Below are 23489 nucleotides of genomic sequence, written 5' to 3' on the forward strand. Positions count from 1 at the left end.
GCTGCTTAAGCTACTGGCTACCAACCCTATCACACCCAATGCCCCCTTAAACCCAAATATTCTTTAATGCTTTTTCTATTTCCTTGTAATGGAATTTATAAATAACTTACCTACACACATACTTTTAAAAACACAGACACAACAAACACGTGCAATCTCAACTCAATACCCTAGTTGTAAAAATTAAGAAAGAAAATTTTAATTCACATAGTAAAATACTATGAATTACAAACGTTGAGGCAGAACACCACCAGAAGACATAAAATGTCGTCCTCTGCTTGCCCCTATGTACGGAATCTGCACGAAGGTGAGGTTAAAAAATGCAGGGAGGTACAGATGGGCTTTCTGTGACTCAAACACCAAAGGCAGGGTTCCACTGGCCACGTGCTCTTACGTGAGGGTAACTAACTTTTGACTCCAAATAAAGCAAAGTATAATACAATTTTCCCTTCAGTTACATTTACAATTCAATTTACAATTTTCCTGGAAAAGTCACTGTATATTAAATCTATGCCAAAGAAAAAAAATCTTTGTATTTATATGAAAAACACAATCAGGTTTTAGGCTCGGATAATCATGAACGGGTTTTTTACCTACAGAAAAGTCCTTTCAACAGACTGGGGTGTGGGGTGTGCAGGACACTGTTGTTGAAGGGGACGGTCCTGCGCGCTGCAGGGCAGCTAGAACCTCTGGTCCTCACACACCAAATGCCAGTAGCACCTCCACTAATCATCATGACACCTACAAACAGCCCTGTAAGTGTCCAAGGTCCTTCCTGGGGACCATGTGACCTATCCCAGTGGAAAACCACTAGCTTAGCACACAGCAAGTGCTTCTTAAATGTTTGTGGAATTGATGACCTTTAATCATTAGGGCTCAAAAATATTTCTTTTCGAAGTACGTCTCATGTGACCACATCATGCACAAATTCCAAGGATTCCAAGTAAATTTACAACATATTGAACTGATACGCAAGAGAACTTCCCACCACAACTGACACGCACGTGGGGAGCGAGACTGTTTGGAAGAGGCCGTGATCACTTCCACACTGTGCTGCGGCAGGATAAATGCAGCCTGGCACATGAAACCATTATGCCATCTGCTATTACTACAGACGAAAATATTTCTGGATACCACATGAATGATTATGTGCACATCACCTCCAGAAAGTAAATGTAAAATGAAAGAGAAGTTGGATTGTTTATAGCCTGATTTTAACATATGCTACTGTTATGACACAAATCGGCCTTTTGGAGGTATTTTCAGAAGCCGTGTCATAACTGGAAATCCTACGGCCCTACGGTAGCTGGGCTCTTTGAGGTTGCAGGAAGAGACTGGCTTAGGTGACCCCGATTAATGTGAGTTTATCATGGGGTACACAAGGAAGAGAGGATGGCAAGGAACGGTCTCAACTGTGAACTGTGGCAGGAACTACTACACTGTGTTTGTACACCAGAACACAAATGGACAGGACGCCCTTGCCAGGGGGTGAGCTTAATCCACTGGTTCTCAATCCTGGCTACACAACAGAATCTCTTAAAGAGATTCTCAGAGTTACAGCCCCCTGGACTCCACTAACAGAAATTCTGCAGAATTGCTCTTGAGTGGGACCCTGACACGGTTGTGTTTGTTGGGATACTTTTTGATTATGTTGTTTTTAATTCCCCAGGTGATTTTAATGTGTTGAGGTTGAGGACCACTGATCTTAAGCCAAAATTCAAATTCTAATGAGATTTCGGCTGGCATAGTACGCCAATAGGGAAAACATTTTGAGTATTGGCAAGACTCTTCACCCTACAAAGTACCCCACAGAAGTGACATCTGTTTCCCTCCTTGGGAAGTTGGTCTTAATATATTCTGAAATGCTGCAAGAGAAGTAGGTATAGCTTTGAAAATACATGCAAGGAAACATATGAACTTACTTCAAAAGATTTACAAGTTCTTTGTTCTTATAAAAACATGATAATTTAGCTAATGTACCCACATATTCAAGACAGTCATATACACACAGTCAAAGATGAAGACAGTAAGAGCTAAGGTAACCCCTCAATCCCTCAATCCAACAGAAAGACTGGGAAACAAAACTGGATCATAAAGCTAGCCTATAATTTCAGAAAACGTAAATACTAATTGTGGTTAAATCTGGTCTGAATCAAAATTCTAACTATGCATGCCCCACCTATTATATGACTCAAGAGACCTGGGCATGCCATGCATATCACATACTGCTCCTGTAGCAGCTTTACTGGTATGCCTGTAAGGCACAGTTAATGTTGAACAAGAGCACAGAACCACCAGCTGCAAAGTTCTGAAACCACCCACATTCGTTTATGCAAGACAACATGCTAGGCTGAACATCTATAGACAAAGTAACCCCCGTGAAGCCACGAAACCCATATGGGCTCATCTGAGGAACACTGTCCCAGTTAAAGATACACAATTCCACCTCTGATGGAGGCCCAAGCAGGGCAGGTGTCTCCTCATCTCCCTTCCTGTCAGCTAGAGCACAACTGTGGGACTGATACTTGGCCAATGAGATACACCTCATTCCTAATCTTGAGAATATGGTGATGAGAGTCCACGGAAGCAGTGGCAATGGTACAAGTGTCCATCCAGTTCTCACAGGTTTTTTTTCCAGCCCCAAACTTCAGAATTCTCAACAATTCTAGAAGCTGCTTGGTATCCTTCTAATAAGTCCTTTTGTGGTTAAATATGCCAGAGTTAATTTCTGTTTTCAATCAAGAATCCCGATTGGTAAGGAACAGGTACATATATGGATGCCGAGGAGATATGTGGCTCTATCATCTCCAGAATTGCTAGCCTTATGCTGATGTAAGACAGGAGCTGTTGGTCAACTCCATCACCATGTGGAGAGAGCTTTCCTGAGAATGAAGCTGTGTGTACACATTCTAAGATGGGTCTGGTGATACCTGATTCCTGGTATTCTCGCCCTTCATAAATCCTTTCTCCCTGAGCATGGATGGGACTACAACTTGCTTCTAACCAACAGAACAGAGCATGCCACTTCCATGATTATGTTACATAAGACTGTAATTTCTGCCTTGCTAGCAGACTCTTCCTTGCTGGCTTTGATGAAGGAAGCTGCCCTATGGAGAGATTCAAGTGTCAAGGAACTGAGACTCTGGCTGACAGCAGACAGCTCTCAGTCCAACAACCCACAAGGAATTGAGTTCTTTCAAAATCTACATAAGCTTGGAAGCAGATCCTTCCTCAGTCAAGCCTTCAGATGAGACCTCAGTGCTGACTGACACCTCTGTTGCAGTCTTGCGAGAAAACCTGGAGCAAAAGACCCAGATAAGCCATGCCCAGCCTCCTGACCCCCACACACCATGAGATAATAAATGTCTGTTTTAAGCCACTACGTTTACTATAACTTGTTACATGGCAATACATAACTAATACAGAAGCCAACACAGGGAAAAACAAAAAACAGAGCCAGAAGATAGAGATAGAATCCTGACGACATTGCTTGAGCTGAATCCCAGCACATCTGATGTCTCTGAAACCCTGAAATGCACCACTGGAAATTTTAATTATGTAAGCCAATATAGGTCCTTTTCTTTGATCAAGTTAGTTTGAACTGGGTTTCTTTAAACTGTAACTAAAAGAACCTCGATTAAAGTGTCCAAAGATGACAGAGGCAATGTAGAACCAACAGATCTCAAAGTCTCAAAGAGAATTCTGCTCTACACTATTTCAGTTCCCATGTTGGCCAAGACTCCAGGTGGAATGGAGGGCTTGAATATTCTAATAAAACTGTCAGAAAGGATGTTACCACACTAAAGAAATATTAACCCAGATGTTCAAGTCACTATGAATTTCCAGAACCTACACCCTTGAACTAGATACAGCTCCATTCGTCACGTGTGGGAGAAATAAAAATAATATTGCAAGAATTAAAAGAGAAAATACACATAAAAGTGTCCCATATAATGTCTAATACATTGTAGGTATTAAACAAAATTGTGAGTCAAAATCCACCCACCTCACTTTTTTAAACTGAAAAACACAATTTGTGATTACTCATTTACTATCTCTACTCAAGAGCTCTTTGAAATCCATAGATACTTTCATCCAGTAAGGTGTTATTCTCAGGGACTCTGATGTGCTCAGACTTGTGTGAGCTTCATCAACCCTTCTTCTCGTACCCACAGAAGACAGCTCAGGGGCACTGAAGTGGTGGCAGCTCTTCCAAGGAGCCAGACACTGATTTCAGGACCTTCCTGTGTTGTATTTTTAGTCCTCCCAACAAACCCATGAGACGGGTACTGTTACTGGCCCCACTTAACTGATGAGGAACAGTAGAAGTGGCACTCAATAAGTGTGTGTTGAAAGGAGAATTGAGTAATGGATCCATCCCCAGTACCCCCTCACTGATGGATACACTTTCTGCCTGCCTTTGCTCAGCTTCTGTGCGTCTAGGAGAGCATAAGTAGGATGTATAATCTGCAATGAGGAACATGAGAACAAGACTCCACATATATAACCAGGAGCCATATAATTGTTCACGTAACACAAGTCTAACAATATAATGGATCATGTTTTACCCACAAAACACTTCCAAAAAATGAATTAATCTACTCTGATTTCTAATTTGCACCTCTCAACAAACTTTTTCAAGAAACAATGTGTGCCTTTTTCAAATCTACTGAAAAATTTGTTTCACCAGGTGGTTTTAATCTTCTTTACTATTTTCTAAGAACTTCTGCCTCCTGTTCCCTATCCAATCTTTTTTTTTTATTGTCGATTCTGCGCTGAACCTTAAGAAAACTCAACTGAAACTGACATGCAAAAATCTATGAAATCCAGATCAAAAGGGGACCTCAAGCCATCATTAAAAACGAAGACCTCTGAGGAGGATCTTAGAATAATATGGACCACAGGAAGAACACCTCTCTCATTAGTTGGGCAGTCCACCTCTACCTGACAGGGAACAACAGCTCTCATGAGTCTTTTCAGACTGAATACAGTAGTGCCCCCTGGTCCATGATTTTGCATTCCAAGGTTTCAGTTACCCAAGGTCATCTGTGGTCCAAAAATGTCAAATGGAAAATTCCAGAAATAAACAATTCATAAGTTTTAAATTGTGTGCTGTTCTGAGTAGCTTGATGAAACCTGTCACTGTCCTGCTCTGTCATGCCTGGGGTGTGAATCATCCCTTTGTCCAGCATGTATGCCTGTTAGACACTGAGTAGCCATCTGGGTTATCAGACCGACTGTCATGGTATCACAGGGCTTGTGTTCAAGCCACTCTTATTTTACTTAATAATGGCCCCAAAGTGCGAGGGTAGTAATGCTGGCAATTTGGATCTGCCAAAGGGAAGCCATAAAGTGCTTCCTTTAAGTGAAAAGGTGACAGTTCTCCACTTAATGAAGAGGAAAAACTGTATGATGAGGTTGCTAAAATCTACGATAAGAATGAATCTTCCGGGCTTCCCTGGTGGCGCAGCGGTTGTGAGTCCGCCTGCCGATGCAGGGGACACGGGTTCGTGTCCCGGTCCGGGAGGATCCCGCATGCCGTGGAGCGGCTGGGCCCGTGAGCCATGGCCGCTGAGCCTGTGCGTCCGGAGCCCGTGCTCTGCAACAGGAGAGGCCACAACAGTGAGAGGCCCGCGTACCATAAAAAAAAAAAAACAAACAAAGAAAGAATCTTCTGTCCATGAAATTGTGAAGAAGGAAAAGGAAATTTGTCCTAGTATTGCTGTCACTCCTCAAACTGCAAAAGTTTGGCTGTTCATAATGTACGATAACTGCTTAGTTAAGATGAAAAAGGTATTAAATGTGTACAAGAAGACACTTTGAGAGAGAGAGACCACATTCCCATAACGTTTACTACAGTATATTGTTATAATTGGTCTATCTTATTATTGCTGTTGTTCATTTTTTTCTGTACCTAATTTATAAATTAAGCTTTATCATAGGTATGTGTGTAGAGGAAAAACATACATATAGGTTTCAGCACTATCCATGATTTCAGGCATCCACTGGGGGTCTTGGAATGTATCCTCGGAGGAGAAGGGGGGCCTACTGTACTCAGAATGAGTCAATCCTACATCCTTTGAAACATCGTTACAAACAATGTGCGTTAAATAGTGTATCATCAGTATGCTCAAGACATTGATAGCAATCGTATGTGGTGTACTCAGAGAGACACGGGAGTGGAATTTATGAATTTTAAACGAACGTTTACTGTTTCCTAGGGCAGATCTTTAAAATTACTGCTACAATGCAAAAAGCTTAAAGACAGGTGTTTTCACCCTTCCTGGGTCTAGCTATAACCCTCCAATCACTGTGGTTGTGACTTGAGCCATTTCTCAATCCCTGCAAACACACCTTAAATCTTTTGCCATGAAAGCCATTTAATGCCTAACTCTGAGATTCTCAGATTAGAGATCTGATAACTCCAGAACATGACTAAGACCGCTCTTATTAGTGTAAAATACCTGAGGAAAACAAAACCAAATACGAACCATAATAATGACCATGATGAAGGAGAAAATTCTTCCGCTTTCAGAAAAACCACAATTCTTTATTGGCAGGAGGAAGAACTGTACAGAGGACCACACATGCCACTTAGCTTTTCCCCATAAACAAGTTTTCCTGGATAAGATCAGGAGAAATACAAGAGGAGCAATGAGTCAATGAGAAATGTGGCGAAGTCTCATCATAATCTATGATCCTTATTTTTTCACTCCCAATTAGACTCCTGAATTAAGGAGGAGACTTAATATTCCACAAGGTTATTTGGCCACCACCTATCCAGGCAGGCAAGCTCTTAGGAATCTCACACTTATTCAAAGTGAACTGTCTTCCACGTGGACTCTCCCCTCATCCCTCACTCAGCAGCACACAAGAGGGAAGCAAAGGGGAGGAGGCTGCCATGAGTCAGTGATCAGGTTAGATAAACCAGACACGGCTCCTATTAGAAACCTACCAGAAGTACACATGTGGTACCTGTGCTGAAACGACTTTAAGGCAATTCTCTAATGGGGAAATGCAAAAAAACAAACAAAAAAAGAAACATTAGTAACAGAGAATTTCCATCAACACAATACTGGTTATTAGTAAAAAGATGTATCGGATAGTGTTCATTTCTAATTCATAGACTCTACTTGTATATTCAGTACAAAAGAGCATTGCAAGTTTATAAGGCCATTTTTCTGCCGCCTGCATGGTACTGAATTATTTAAAACTCATTTGAAAAACACACACACCTGACAGCTTTTAAAATATCGTTTGACAACACCGTTTGCAACATCTATAAAAATATGTGCTAGAAAAGCAGATTCTGTACACTCTGTCTTTCATTAGCAAGTCCTGAAGTATTTTTACCCACTGGTGCATCACACTTCACAAAATCACTTCAGAGGAATAGGAAGTAATGAGAGCCTTTGTTCAGAGTTCAAGTTACTTGGTTTATATCATACAATGAATTTATATCACCCTCAAAGTAAAATTAACTGCTTCACCAAAATCTGCACAATGTCAGTTACACTGGGACATCTTCCCTCAAAAGTTACAGGATCTAAGCCCTCACAAACTGACTCAGTAAGACCTCATCAAATAAATTCTACAACTTTGGATGCAATACTGATGTTGGAATACACCTTAGAAACTAAAAACCTTTTAAAGATTATATATCAATATTGTTTGGATCATAAAATCTCTATAATGTTTTCTTTTAAAAAGAATTTTTGGGTTTAACAATATTAGTCCAAAACTTTAATAATAATAAAAAAGTGATCTCTTAAAACAGAAAAAAAAATTTTTTTAATAAATTTATTTGTTTACTTTTGGCTGCGTTGGGTCTTTGTTGCTGTGTGCGGGCTTTCTCTAGTTGCGGCGAGCGGGGGCTACTCTGCTGCGGGGCACAAACTTCTCATTGCAGTGGCTTCTCTTGTTGCGGAGCATGGGCTCTAGGCACGCGGGCTTCAGTAGTTGTGGCGCGTAGGCTCAGGAGTTGTGGCTTGTGGGCTCTAGAGCACAGTCTCAGTAGTTGTGGTGCACGGGCTTAGGTGCTCTGTGGCATGTGGGATCTTCCCGGACCAGGGATTGAACCCGTGTCCCCTGCTTTGGCAGGCAGATTCTTAACCACTGCACCACCAGGGAAGCCCCAGAAAAAAATTTTTTATGAAAATATACATCCTTTTAGAAGTTGATTTAGCTTCCTCCATACCTACTTACATCTGGTTTTTCATATCTACTGTTTCAAGTTTTCCTTCTAGTTTTCTTAATTAAACCTGCCATAGACTTGTCCATTTGATTAATCTTTTTAAAGATACGGCCCTCCAATTATCTATCATTTTTTCCTTTTTAGTTTATTAAATTTTGCTTTTATCATTATCAATTTCTTCATCCTCTAATCTTGTATTTATTCCTTTTCTAGCTTCTTAAATTGAGGACGTCATTTATTTACTTTCAAAACTTCCTTGCTATATTATAAAAAGCACTTAAGAGTTTGACATGGAGTGTTCTCATTGTTCATTTCTAAAGGTTTTTTTTTTTAATTTCCTCTTAATCATGGAGTTATTTAAATTTCCAAGTGATTATGAATGATTATTGGAATTGGGTTTTTTTTCCTTTTACTCATACTTAGTTTTTAAAGTCTTTATTATTATTCTGTGATCAGAGAATATGGCCTATAAAATCTCTATTTTTAGAGGTGATTGAAGCTGCCTTTGTAGCCTGGTACACAGTCCCTGTTTATCTTATTATCTCATGTAGGAATGTGTGGTCTCTGTGTAGGATGAGGCTGGGCCTACGGGGCCAGGTACTGCTGGGCCCCAAGGGGTACTTCAACCATTCTAGCCCCCTTGTTGAGCTGCCTCTCAAGCTTCCTGAGCGTTGTTTTCTTTTTTGTCCATTTGAATTGACTCTGCCTTCTAACTCAGCACTCAGGTTTTGCATCTGACTTCTTTCCTCTCTAGACTTCTGAACTCGGGTCAGTAACTCAACAATTTACACTTTGCCTATTATCTTTAGTTGGGCCAGCCACCCCAAACTGTCTTTATTCAACAAACGTATACTTTTGAGTAACTGTGATGGGCCAAGCACTGTTTTAGACACTGGGAATACACAGCTAACAGAACAGACTACAGCTCTGCCCTCCTGGAACTTAGGAGGCACAGGTAAGTTAAGACTCATGAAAATACGCTACTGTTAATATTTTAATAACTCAATTTTTCCACTGTAAATAATGCATGCTCACCATAGAGGATTTGGCCAAAAAAAGTTGAATAAAAACAATAAATAATTCCATAATGTTAACAACTAATAATATTTTTATGTGCTTTTCTTAGTCCTTTTGGTGACTATTCTTGCTTTGGAAAAAAACTGAAACCACATCATATGTAATATTTTGTATTCTACTTTCTACCCTTATCTTTTTTTTTTGGCCTGCTGTGCTCAGCTTGCAGGATCTTAGTTCCTTGACCAGGGATTGAACTCAGGCCCACGGCAGTGAAAGCGTGGAGTCTTAACCACTGGACTGCTAGGGAACTCCCTCTATCCTTATCTTGCTGATCTTCCAATTCCATTAAAATAATCTCTGACAATAGCATTTTAATGGCTATATAATATTCTATCACAACATGATTTATTAAACCACTTACCTACTACTAGATATTTAAGTGGTTTCCAATTTTCCAATACTTCATGACAATAAATATACTTGCGTCAAAAAAATTTTTTTGTATTTACAGTTATAATTTGGACAATTTCCTAGAAAGGTAATTACCAAACTAAAGGGTATAAACTTTTTACAGCTCTTGATACAGATCATCAAATTACTTTTCAGAAAGTCTGTACCAAGATACAGTCCCATCAGAAGTTTATATAAACTCCCATTTCACCAAACTCTTAACAACAGTAATAATTTTCTAATCTTGTTGGTTTAATAAGTAAAATAGCTTATTATTTTAATTTTCTGTATTTGGTCAACAATGAATTTTTATGTTTTACATTTATTAGTTACCGATTAATTTTTTTCTGAACATTGTCTATTGATGGACTTCTTTCTTGCAGTTAGTACTGTTCATCGCAAAGATATGATCCTCTTTTTCCACATATATTTCTAACTTTTTTGCCTTTCATTTTAATGTATAATGTATTTGGACCTGGAAAAAAAGTGTTGCTTTTGACTTTATTTGAGGTTATATTCATTGTTTTTAGGTTTAGAAATTCCCTTCCAATTCAAGAACTGAAAAATTTCCCTCACACACTCCTAGACATTTTTCAGATGCTGTTTTTTAAATCTTCTGAACATAATCTATATGAAATTTGTTTTAGAGTACAGTGAGTTAAAGCTATAAGTTTAATTTCTTCCAAATGTTTAAACTATTCTTCAAGTACCATTTGCTAAATAACCCTTATTTTCCCCCACTGATTTATGATGTTACCTTTATTATGCTTGTGGCCTATTTTGCCCTAAAAAGATGTAGGGGAAAAAAAGTGTGTCTTAGAATCAAGGAACTATAGTAATATAAATAATAGAAGAGATATATTGCTAGAAATAAAACTTGTTATTTATTTGACCTGTGTGTTATAAATGATTACAAAATTAAAATGTTCTCCTCTTGAATTCAGAGGGGAACAATGTTCATTTAAAGAGAGATAAATTAGAATCAAATTATTTCATCTCTCATATAAGCTAATGAGAAGCCAACTGTAAATGGAAGGAGCATTTAAGTAGTCTACAGCCTGTTCTCAGCTGGTTATCACAATAATTGATGTACTAATGATTTCAATTCATAGCACCGACTGTCTTCATTTTGTATAATTTGAACCAAACCTGAATGTAAATGGAAAACAGTCCTCTTGACTATGTAACTCCCAAGACTTTTAACTAAAAATCACTTAATACTGCAGAAGAGGAAGGGGGAAATTAACAAATATAAAGAACTTTCTATTTAAAAACATTCTTCCTTATACTGAAATGGGAAGAATTAAGTAAATACATCAGAAAGTTCCAGAGATGTAATTTATCATCTTATTAATTGAGAGTGAAAGTTGTGTAACATTTATCTCCAATAGTGTCTCCTGAAAAAAAAAATTCCAAACAGACCAAAGTGCATATTCTAAATACTCCAAAGGGAAATAAATGTGCTTCACAGGGTTGTTTTTTTTTAATTAAAAAAAAATTAGTAAGAAAAAAAGTCAACTCAAAATAATTGCTACAATTGGTAATTAGCTTCTCAGATTAAAAAACACCCTTTTTCCTGTAACACACATTATACAGAACTCTTTAATTTAATAAGATGTACTTATTGATATCACCTTTTAACTTAGGGCGCATGACTTTTCTTTGATTTTTAAAAAATTCTGTCTTTTAAAAATAACCTCCAGTCGTCATTACCTGAGACATCCAATACAAGTCTTGCACCTGTCACTAAGTCACCAGAATTGACCATTAACAAGCCTAGTTAGTTAAGTACAGATTGGGTAAGTGCTATCATCCACACACCCACAATTACATCACAGCATGATGGCCAATTAGTTTCAACCTGAGTAGTGAACCTTATTCCAGACAACTCTGTGTTCAACTGGAAAAACAGCTGCTTCCTTATTTCTACCTACTGTTCTTCTCTGCTGTTCTGAGCCAGCCAATTGGGTGAAGCAGGCCTGAAACAAGGTCTGAGTAATTTACAGACAGCAGGAGTCCTCCATTCTGGTGTGCTCTAGTAGGGATGGAAGTTTCTCATATCTACCTCTGTGTAAGACGTGCACATTTTACAGTGGAGCCACAGCAGTTCCATTTAAGAGAAGACAAGATGTGCTCATACACCTAAATTAAAACTTGCTTAGAAACCATGCTACATGGCTAACTGAACACTACTTCTGGGTTACAAGAGGGCAAATAAAAGGAAGTTAATGCTTATACACATGGACATTCAGGAGTGATATCTTACAACTCTTCATGAAAAATAAAACCAATTGTCACCGCCAAGAGGAGCTGCTATGGACTGAATTTTGTCTCTACCCAAATTCATATGTTGAAGCCCTAGCCCCCAATGTGATGATATTTGGAGATGGAGCCTTTGGGAGATAATTAGGTTTAGATGAGGTCATGAGGGTGGGATTCTCATGATGGCACGCTCTCATGCTCGCTCTCTCTCTCTCTCTCTCTCTCTGTCTCTCCCCCTGTCATGTGAAGACACGGTAAGAAGGCATCCATCTACAAGCCAGGAAGAGAGTCCTTGCCAGACTCCAACCATGTTGGCACCTTAATCTTGGACTTCTAGCCTCTAGAACTGTGAGAAAATAAAATTCTGTTGTTTCAGCCAGCCAATCTATGGTATTTTGTTATGGCAGCCCAAGCTGACTAACACAGGAGCCTAAGGATACATGAAATGTCATGTGGTATTCCAGATAAGAACCTAGAACAGAAAAAGGACATCACATAAAAACTGGGTAAATCTGAATAAAGCAGTTTAGTTAACAATAACGTGTCATATTGGCTTATCAACTGTAACAAATATACCATACTAACATTAAGATGTCAAAATTAGGTGAAACTGGGTGCAGGTTATGTGGCAGCTTTCTGTATCTCTTCACAGTTTTTCTTTAAATCTATAAAGCCATTCTAAAAAATAAAATTTACTTAAAACATATAAATAAATAAAACCTATCTTCAATCTACTCCCAAAACAACCTATCAGATCATTTCTTTATTTTCAGTGTAAAAGACTTTCTGTTCTTAGCTATAGTTTAGAATAAATCTTTATCCATTCATATCAGCCAAAAAAAAATCCCCATAGACACTGTCTAAGTTATTATTTATAGAACTTAAAATTGTACTGTGTACTTAAGGTTTCTTAGTATACATAATCTAATAAGAACCCCTTGAAATTCAGTATCATCACTCTAACAATGAACAATTATAGTGTCCTGAAAATATGTAGAGGACACAAAGACAAATCACAGACAAGGAAATATAACTTACTAAAAAGGAAATAAAAAGTTGTCCCATTTCACTAACAATAGAAGTGTAAATAACAGCAAGAGAATAATTTTTGTTACATATCAGATTTCCAAAAACCTTACAGCAAATATTCAGGCTGGCCAAGAAGTGGGGAAGCAGACACTTTCATATGCTATTGGTAGGCTATAAACTAGAACAAACTTATAGAAATCAAGTTGGTAAAATGTAAAAAAGTGCCATGAGGGGCTTCCCTGGTGGCGCAGTGGTTGAGAGTCTGCCTGCTAATGCAGGGGACACAGGTTTGAGCCCTGGTCTGGCAGGATCCCACATGCCGCGGAGCAACTAGGCCTGTGAGCCACAACTACTGAGCCTGCGTGTCTGGAGCCTGTGCTCCACAACAAGAGAGGCCACGATAGTCAGAGGCCCGCGCACCGCGATGAAGAGTGGCCCCCGCTTGCCACAACTGGAGAAAGCCCTCGCGCAGAAACGAAGACCCAACACAGCAAAAATAAATAAATAAATTACTAAAAAAAACTCCTACCCCCAACATCTTCTTTAAAAAAAAAAAAAAAAAGTGCCATGAAAATAGTTCAAATCCATTATTCTAATTCCAGAAATCTACTCTAAGGACATATTCAGATCTGGGAGCGAAGACTAGCAAATAATGCTTATTAGACATCCTCACTTATAATTTGGACGATTAGGTAATAAAATTAGCATGTAAAATTAGTGAATGAGAAAATAAAGGAACCACAACAGGAATCATTATACACCATTAAAACTGAGGCTTTTGAAGAGCTGTTGCTTATAACAAGTTAAATGAGAAAATAGGAAATATAATTGCATATAAGGGAAGGGGTGTGTGATGGCAGAATGCTAAAAGTAGTTTTCTCTGGGAAGGAGACTATGGGCAATTTGTTTTCTTTATCATACTTTATATATCTTTAACTTTTCTACAATGAATATATTGTTCTTTCAATTAGGAGCTGAGAAATTAGGCTACACTCTCATTCAGCTACTGCTTTCTTTTCAGTTTAATTCTTTACGTAATATAACCAGTTTTTAAAAGAAATTGTTACATTAAATATCTTATAAAAGAAAGAAGAAACTTAGTAGTCAGATACAATTCTTTTCTGTTCTTAATGCACCTCCTACTTAGCTTGAAGCTCTTCCTACAGTGGTCAGGGATGGGCTCAGGACAAGGCTGGGTCTTCTCTCTTGCCACAGACTTGGACTCCAGAGCTACAGAGATGATTTACACACTCCCTTTGCCTGGAAGAGTTCTAATTCTACTGGGAGGGAAAGTTCTCTGCCTCGAAATTTCTCATTCTCATCTCGTAAAACCTAACTCAAGGGAATCATTGCTTTGGTTAAGTACTGCTCTCACCTTGAGTTCTGTTCAACTGGAAGCCCTCCTGGAGACAGACAAATTAACTAACTCCTTTATATAACTCATATAACCTTCCTTTACAGGAGTCTGTAAAGGGAAAAGGGAGGAAATATATCAATGGACATCCAAGGAATTCAGAAGAAAAATCTGCTCAGGAGAGTCCTGGGACGTTGATTCAAACTGAACTCTTTAACAGGCTGTGAAAACATGTTTCCGTGAAATAAAAGAGGGTGAGTATCAATTCTATATATGCAACATTTGTCATCCAAGTTTAGTAGAAAAATGCAACTGTCCCAGTAGATACAAAACAAAAGATGTAATTGTGTAATATAACTTCTTGAAAAACAACTTAACCCACCCTTGAAAAACAGGAATCTCAGACAGCAGCCCTCTCTCCTCTCCATGAGCCGCCATAACGCAGCCCCAGCCCTGAGAAGACCACAGTTCCTGCTTAGCTCTCATCCATCAGGCCTTTTTTGTCAAAGGAGCATTCTCTCCGAAGCACAATTGAGTATCATTGGATTTACCTATTTGCCACTTGCTTGCTTACACAAACTCCCAATGTATATTTTAACCCTACATCCATTCAGGTTTTGTTCTATTTTCTACTAAGTTATTGAATACGTCTACATTTAAAAGGCTTGGAGAGGAATACTATACTTTTTGGGAAAATGTGGTAACTTTTACACTTCATAGTCTCCTTTGCTCTAGATAATCCCTTTCTCTTGAATTCTCAAAGGATTTTTACGAATAACTTTGTTTATAACTGAACAACTGTTACTAGCATTTCTGGTTTAGGTGAAGTCTAAATCTGTTAGCATACATCTCCATATACAGACAGCTATCTTGAGAGCTCACTCGGTCATTGATAAACCTTGTAAACTAACACTTATTCTAAAGAAAGACAATAAATTAGTAGAAATCTGGAGTCACAGCCTGTTCGTCTCATTGCCACCAAAGACCTGGCAATCTAATCCTCTTTCGCTGAAGGCAATAAATGTTTCTGATCCTATAAATGTATTTAACTCTAGTTTAAGCAACTAGTAGCTGCTTTAAAGCAACACCTCCCAAAATTTTTGTACTGTGTCCCACAATAAAAATACATTTTTAGAAATATAGCACACACACACATAGAGCTAAAACAAAAGTTCCTTGAAATAATACCCTTACCACATTCAACACTAATCCATCTTTCTCTTTCCTTCCTTCCCTCCCACTCCCCTCTTCCTTCCTTCCTTCCTTCCTCCCTCCCTCTCTCTCTCTTTCTTTCAAACGCTGGTTGTGACCCAATACATTGATTTCAGAACGTTTTAAAGGATTAGAACCCACAGTTGCCAACCACTGCTTTAAAGCCCTGCTACTTGATGGGTGGTGATGTTATGACTCGTGGTACCACAGCATCTCAGCATGGATTCCTCCCCAGGCCTCCATTCTTGGCTCTCTTCTTTCACTCCACTCTCTCCCCCACTGCCCAAACACTGCCCTTTGTACTCCTTTGCTTTTCATTCTAGTTTCCCTCCCTTTTTCTTCATTCAACTCATTGACATTACGTAGAACAAATCTCCCCAAATGTAGTGACATAAAACAACACTTGTTTTCTTCCACTCACAGATTCTGTGGGTCAGGAATTCAGAAAGCACAGGGGGTGATGGGTCTCTGCTCCACAAGATTGAGGCTGAGGGGACTCATGGCTGTATCTAATGGCCACTCACTCACACGTCACGCACCACTTCCTCGTAGCATGGTGGAATCAGGGAACATGGGCTCCACGGGCAAGTGTTCCAGCTCACAAGGCAAGCAACTTCTTGCCTCGGAATTAACATAGCACTTTTGCCGCCATCTACTGATTACACTGCATCACAAATCCACCCAGTTCAGGGGGAGGTGCACTGGACCCCCCCTCTAGGTAGAGTGGCAAAGTTCTAAAAGAACACGTGGGACAGGAGATGGTGTTACTGTCGTCTTCCAAATTGTTATTCCCCAACCTCAGTTCTAATTCCCAAGGCAAAAGTCCAATAGACTACTACGTAGCTAGATCCATAGGGGTGTCAACTGATACTCAAACACAGTGTATGCCAGCCTAATGCACTTTCCTTTTAGATTCCCTATCTCAGTACTACTGGGGAAGAAAGAACTGTATGTTGCATTTTAGATGAATATGCCAGAAGCACCCTAGCACAAAATGTAAGCAGACGCAAGAAGAGAACTGAAAGTAGGACGGGAGTTCCCTGCATCTAAGGAATTCTGTCCTGCATGGAACACAGGCAGATCTTATAGTCAGTCCCTGTAATGAGAGTGACAAGTGGCCATTCTCCTTCAGACAAAGTGTTAACAGTCCGTGCTAATTAGCAACTGATAATTAGCAATTTCAGTGGTTATACAGTCTATGTTCTCACATACTTCACTGCTTCCCTTCCTCTGCCATCCCTGACTGCATGAAGCTCCCCATCTTTCCTTTCATACAAGCTAAGAAACGGTCAAGAGTAGTGCTAGAGAGGCAGCATGAGAGCTGGGAGCAGCGATTCTCAAAGTGTGCTCCATGGGCCACTGGAGGTCCCAGAGGCCCTTCCAGCAGTTCATGAAGTCAGAACTATTTTCATAATTATACTGAGGTATCATGTGCCCTTTTCCACGTGTTGATGTTTGCACTAGTGGTCTAAAAGCAATGGTGGGTCCAACTGCTTGTGCTTTGGCCGCTTGAATCAAATGAATCAAGGCGGTGACTCCAAACAGTACCAGTAGCCGCTGTATTTTTCACAGTCACACATGCGCATTTAAAAAGAAAAAAGAGGGTTTCCCTGGTGGCGCGGTGGTTGAGAGTCCGCCTGCCGATGCAGGAGACACGGGTTCGTGCCCCGGTCCGGGAAGATCCCACATGCCGCGGAGCGGCTGGACCCGTGAGCCATGGCCGCTGAGCCTGTGCGTCCGGAGCCTGTGCTCCACAACCGGAGAGGCCACAACAGTGAAAGGCCCGCGTACCGCAAAAAAAAAAAAAAAAAAAAAAAAAAGAAAAAGAAAGTTCTACTTAAGAATACCTTGATAAACAGTAACATTTTAATGTTTAAAATATCAATAGTAGTATACATCTTTTTCATATGCTATATACAAAATGGAAATTTGCATAAAGCACCTCAACTCCGTATCCAAGTGAGATGCTTGTCTCCAGACGAAGCACTAGTGTGCTTGTTTGAGCTGTGAGATGAACTATCCACTTTTCGAGGACCCTCCCCCGCCATGCCTGCTTGAAAGAAAAACTGACAGACCATGGTTAAATAAATGGAAAATGGCACACGTTTTCTCAAAAATGAACAATGTGAGTGAGCCTTCAGAAAAAAACAACTAGTGATATTTATTGTCAATGATAAAATTTGAGCTTTAAGGTGAAAATTAGAATTTCGGAATCACCTCCCCACTGTGCCACCTTGGGAGCAGGGTCACTTCTTTAAACACAACCACCTACCAGGGCCCCAGGACATGCAGGGAAAGTAAAAGACCATGGGAGGCAAAGATGTCACTGAAACAAGGGACACACGAGAACTGTAAAAGCAAAAGCTCCAGCAAAGGAGTGCGGTTACTTCACTCTGCTGGTCAAGTCCATACCTCTCACAGTGCTGAACGAACGGCTGGCTGTTTGGAGTGGCTTCCCTCCATAAAACTCCCTAACTGGGGAAATTACTAATCTGTGGCTTTCATAAAACACAGAGGTCCACCAAATGTTTGCTTGGCAGGTTTTTTTTTCTCCCAAAGGGCAGCTCATTAAGTCCCTCCATAAAGCAGGCTTTGTTGTAAAGATTTACAGTGTTTTCCCAATGAAAACTTTAATTGACAACCACCAGGGGAATAACAATGCAGAGCAGAGAGAGCCCTGGTTTCCCCCATTCTTCCAAGATTCATCTCAAGAAGCATGCCCCTCTTAGGTTTCCTGGACCAGTGTTCAGCTCCGTCTTTAATGGACACGTGCATAAGTAGATGCCTGGATATCAGAAGTTTATCATTCAAAGTAGTCAAATCTTAAAAACCAAAAGATTTATTAGTCTTTCAAACTTCAAAGGAAATTCCATTTAATTCCCAAGCTCAGAATATCAGGTCCCTCCACGCAGAATAAGCATATTACATAAAAATGCAACCATCCCTTATCTATGGAAAGGGGGGGGACCCTAAAAAAATAAAATGCATGATGGAGTCTTCAGAAATAGTTGCATGAGACTATTAAAGGCACTGCTGTTCAATGGATTCATTATAGAATAAAAGTTCAAGTACCAGAGAGAGTGATTTTCATATGAATGTTGGGTGTTGCCCTCACACACAAGAGTCTCTGGTCTACACAGAGAACCGAGTCACATCAAGCAAGTCAGGGAGCTGTGAGTGACAAGGTATAGAGAGGGCTGTTCAGATAAGGGACAGACATTACTGGACCCTTTTTCAAAGAAAACTTTGAAGATTTTGTTAGGCTTTCTTCGTGGAACTGTCACAAGATAACAATACAGTTGCAAATGAGTGGTGTTCAGTGGCCACATCACTGCCTTTTACAGACCAGCTGGCAATGGCTGCCCATGATGGGAAATTAGCATTAAAGAAGGACTCGAGGTTACTGGGCTGACACACAGCACAAGGAGAATACTCTCAAATAAAGTACGACACCCAACGCGGTCACACACACCGAAAGCTGAGAAAAAAAGCTCCTGTCTGAAAAGAACAGCAGCAAAAAAATATCCTCCTTACTTCTTTCTGAATCTTCCTGAATCTCTCCCTTCTCCAAACAGCATCCAGGTCCCCGAAGTAAAAATAAATGAGCAAACCATGGGCTTCCAGGTGCATTATACAGATTAAGAGAAGTGCAGCTAGTGGAAGAGGTGGGAAAATAACACAATTCACTCTCTTTTTTCTGAACAGAAAGTAGAGAAAAGAACCAAAGTGGAAAAGCACGTCCCACCTCACCCCCCTCCCCCCACCCCGAGAACACCCAGACCAGGAGTCCAGAGGCCTGAATCCTAACTAGTCTAGTGTCTACCACGACACTGCTTGATGAGTCCCTAAACCTTCTCAATTTCCTTGTCCTCATCCGTAAAGGAAATTCGCAGACATCAGTGATTCCCAAACTGTGTTCCCTGGAGCTCTAGGGTTCTGCGGAGGTGCCTCTTAAGGCAGCCAGTGACACAGGGGTAAGGCAAAGGGAGTGGAGCCCTGTGCTTCCTCTCCACCCAAAACAGTTCAGAGTTGACCCGTTTTCTATATCAAAATTGTGAGTAAAGTCTTTTGTTTAAAGGGTCTACCACCAAGAAAATTCACAACTAAAATGGCTTAAAAGCACTGGACCAACATACCTTTTGATTTCGTATCTTTCTAATTATGTGGTTTCTATGTACCTCTTTGGATTATTGTTATTAGAATTAATTAATTGACAGGCTGGTTAATATTAATCCCCAAATCTGTGTCTCAGGTTCAACTTAAAAGATGAGGAAATGGAAACTCAGATAAGACAAATACATCAAAATCACTCAGTTCAGTAGCTGACGAGATTCAAACACAGGAATATCTGACATTAAAACCATTAAGCTGGATTCTGTCCTTTTAGTTAAAGAACAAACTTCACTGTAAAAGACAATTGATTACCTCATTATGACTATAATTCTTTCTCTAAGGAACATCAGGTTCTTCATTTGTATTCTCTAAGAGTAAACACTTACCCTGGCGAGATGAAATGAATGGCCAAAAGTTCTGCCCAACAAGCAAATTTGCTGGGTACAGGAAAGCCCAAAACGTTGACAAAGCCTCCAGGGCAATAATGGTTGTTAAGAACTTTCAAAGCAAACAAAACTCCTAAAAGAGGATAAAGAGCATACAAACATCAACAATCCCAATGTGGAAATGATTAACATTTACAAAGAAAACTAACTGAAAGTGAAAATGATTATTCCATTACATCCAACTTTTTGCTTCGAAACATACTCTATTCCTTCCAACAAGTCAACCCAGCATTCGGTAGAAAGACAGTCTTCAAGGCAATGATTCCTTTGATGTTTCTTAACATGGAAATTCATACTGACTTTGAGTATGCTACTAAATATATAACACATAAAATGGGAATAAGACACCCGCAATGGTGCAATACTAAATGCCACTGAATTGTAAACTTCAAAATCGTTCATTTTATGTGATTTTTAACTCAATTAAAAAAATATCCTTAACGTGTATTTTTCTAACTCCTATGGAAAGACATATTGAAGGCAGGGCTTATTTCCTTTCTTCTCACACAATCAGATGCATGAGGATGCACCTTAGAGGGAAGGGGTAAGGACGGCAGGGAAAATAGAGGGAAGGGTTTGATCTCCTTTGGTTTCAGGACTATTTCCCTCCTACCCTTCACATGCTAATTTTCAGAATACCTATTTTAAGTCCTGATGGCAATTTAGTCCTATGAGAAAAATGTAAAAAAAACAACTAGTGAGGGGGACAGTGAGAGGCAATGAAATACGTGTTTTTGTTTTGTTTTGTTTTGTTTTGTTTTGTTTTTTTGCGGTACGCAGGCCTCTCACTGTTGTGGCCTCTCCCGTTGTGGAGCACAGGCTCCAGACACGCAGGCTCAGCAGCCATGGCTCACGGGCCCAGCCGCTCTGCGGCATGTGGGATCTTCCCAGACTGGGGCACGAACCCATGTCCCCTGCATCGGCAGGTGGACTCTCAACCACTGCGCCACCAGGGAAGCCCAATACGTGTTTAAAGTCATGAAGACGGGGTTCAAATCCCAGCTCCATCACTTATGAGGTGTGTAACCTTGAGCAAGTTACCTGACTTCTCTGGGCCTTAGCTTCCTCATCTACAAAATCAAGACAAGGCCACCTCCCTAAGGACCTGTTACATTAATTAAACAGCATGAATTATGTATAAAGACTATCACGGCTCTGAAAACACAGTGAGCATGCCATTGTAGGGTGTGGTGCATTTATTTTAATGGCGTTATTGAGATGCATACCCATCTTTTTAGAGAACTCCCACAGTGCACCACTGCCTCTCTCCCTCGTCCCACCATAATGAAGCCAGTGCATATTTCCAGAACCACGTCTCCTACAAAAACTACCTTTGGGCAGACACTAGTCTCAACCGTCCAAGAGTGAATGATGCGGCATAATGGGAAATAGCAAAATCTATGTCTCTCCTGTGCTCCAATCAGCCTATTCACCAAAATCCAAGCCCCAGCAGTGCTTAGCCACTCAGAATTCAGTTCCCTCACTAACTGGGGCCCCTGCTTCAAAAAATGACAACAGCTGCACCTCCCTAACTGTTCTCATGCGGGCTACCTTAGAAATGCATCTGCCTTACCTGAGAAACCTACAGCACAGTTCCTTCTGAAGTCAGGTTCATCCATAAGTTCTGCCAGAGCAAATTCCAAGAACAGGTACACCACCCCAGTGAGTAGGGAGAACGTGGTGATGACGTAGGCAAACCATCGACTTCCTAGTCTTCTCTCCAGATGAATTCCTTTCCAGAGCATGGATGCCATATTGAAATACAAGTGCCAGTCATCCACGTGGTGAAGAGGGGAAAGCAGTAAGCGCTGCCAGTCGTTTTGCTGGTAACACTTCTCCACGCTAAGGCAGGAGCTAAGCAGCGGCTTCAGAGGATTCAAGAAGAACCAGATGTTGAGAGCCAAAGTTGCTAGGGTGACAGGTGGAATATTGTTGATCCCAACGTGGAAGATTTGAGAAAGGAGCAGAAGCAGCCCAATATTAATTCCTCTTGACCTCCGCTGCATGGTTAGGTATCAGGCCTGTGACGGGAAAATGTGGTCACACGTGAGGAATCTGGGAAGATACGGAGGCAGCTGAGCCTAAGATGTAAAATAAAATGCACGTGAAAATCCGTCAATTAAGAATTAGGACAGTGACAAGACGTGCTCACTTAAAGATGGGCTCACATTGTGTATATCTCATCTCCCATCTAACAGAAGCATTATTTTCTGTGTCTTCCAGAGTAACGCCCAGGACACTGGCTGATGTCCCTCCTCATTTTACATCCTAAAGGAGAAATGTCATCCCAGATCCCAGTGGGCCAGTTAATGGATGGGTATGCTTTTTCTGACAAATATGCCATGAAAATGTAACTTGTCTTCCTTATAAACGAACTTATAATAACCTAACCAAAAAACATACAAAGATAGTGCACAAATATTTAATAATTATTTCTCCTCAGAATGCTGGAGAGAATTCTTCACTCCTTCACTTTTTTAAAGAAATATTCGATTTTGATATATTAAATAGAGTCTGCTCCAAAGTTCTTCAACATTAGCAAGCAAGTCTTAAAATGCAAGCATATATTATCTTCTATTCCATATTGCCAGATGTCAACTGCTAGACTGCTTTATTTTCAGAAAAATTTCCACTTTTAAAAGTTACCTACTATGAACCAAATCCTGGATTAAAACACAGTCACTGTCTTTAAGGAGCTCATTTTCTACTAAGAAGTAAACCAACAACTGCCACACAATGTTCTAAATGCAGGGACAGAGGAAGCCCAGACCCAAGGCACACAACTCAGGCTGCAGTGGTCTTGAAGGGTAGATTGGATTTACCCACGAGGAAGAGTGCCATGCTCACAGGTCTACTTCTCCATGCCCTGCGCTGGCCTTGTGACCTGCTTTGGTTGACAGAATGAAAAGCAAGCAACACTAGTTCTGAATCTAGGCCTCAAGATGATTTGCAGGCTTCTGCTCTCTCTTGAAATCCTCCTAGGCAACCATGTGGACAAGTCCGGGCTGGCCTACTGGATGATGGAAGACACATGCTCTAGTCACCCTGATGGCCCTGGCCACTGACCAGCTAATGCCTCAGAAGCAAAGCGGTCTAGCTGACCGGCAGCTGACCACAAATGCATAAGTAAATCCAGCTGAGCCCAGACTAATTTGTTGACCCAAAGAACAGTGAGCTAAATAAATGATATTTTAAATTAACTTCATCAAATGTTAGAGTGGTTTGTTATACAGCAAGTACTAACCAATACAGAAGGTATTTGCTTCAGTAAAGGTCTAGGTTATGCTTATGGGAAGAAGCTAGTAAACAAAGAGACACAGACTAAAGATGCAAGAGATAAAAAGAATCAAGTCCTTAGAGGGAATAGCCTTGTCCATCATAACAGGAAGGAAGAAGAAGAATTTCAGGTGCA

At 40.2% G+C, this 23489-nt stretch overlaps 1 protein-coding gene across 4 annotated transcripts in view; it reads right to left on the reverse strand.

Annotated features, from left to right (window-relative positions):
- RHBDD1 (rhomboid domain containing 1) overlaps positions 1-23489 on the reverse strand; it is a 118273-nt gene that overhangs the window by 71253 nt on the left and 23531 nt on the right. For 3 of the 4 annotated variants that reach the window (XM_082630482.1, XM_082630481.1, XM_082630479.1), the window contains exons 2-3: positions 21651-22158; positions 20018-20150 (exon numbers count right to left, since the gene is read on the reverse strand). In XM_082630482.1, the coding sequence (XP_082486608.1) occupies positions 20018-20150; positions 21651-22083 (566 nt within the window). In that variant the 5' untranslated portion in view covers positions 22084-22158. The remainder of the gene's footprint in view (positions 1-20017; positions 20151-21650; positions 22159-23489) is intronic. The other variant, XM_082630480.1, reaches the window with a different exon arrangement.

The sequence above is a fragment of the Mesoplodon mirus genome, assembly GCF_964341445.2.
Source record: "Mesoplodon mirus genome assembly, chromosome: 8".
Taxonomy (NCBI): domain Eukaryota; kingdom Metazoa; phylum Chordata; class Mammalia; order Artiodactyla; family Ziphiidae; genus Mesoplodon; species Mesoplodon mirus.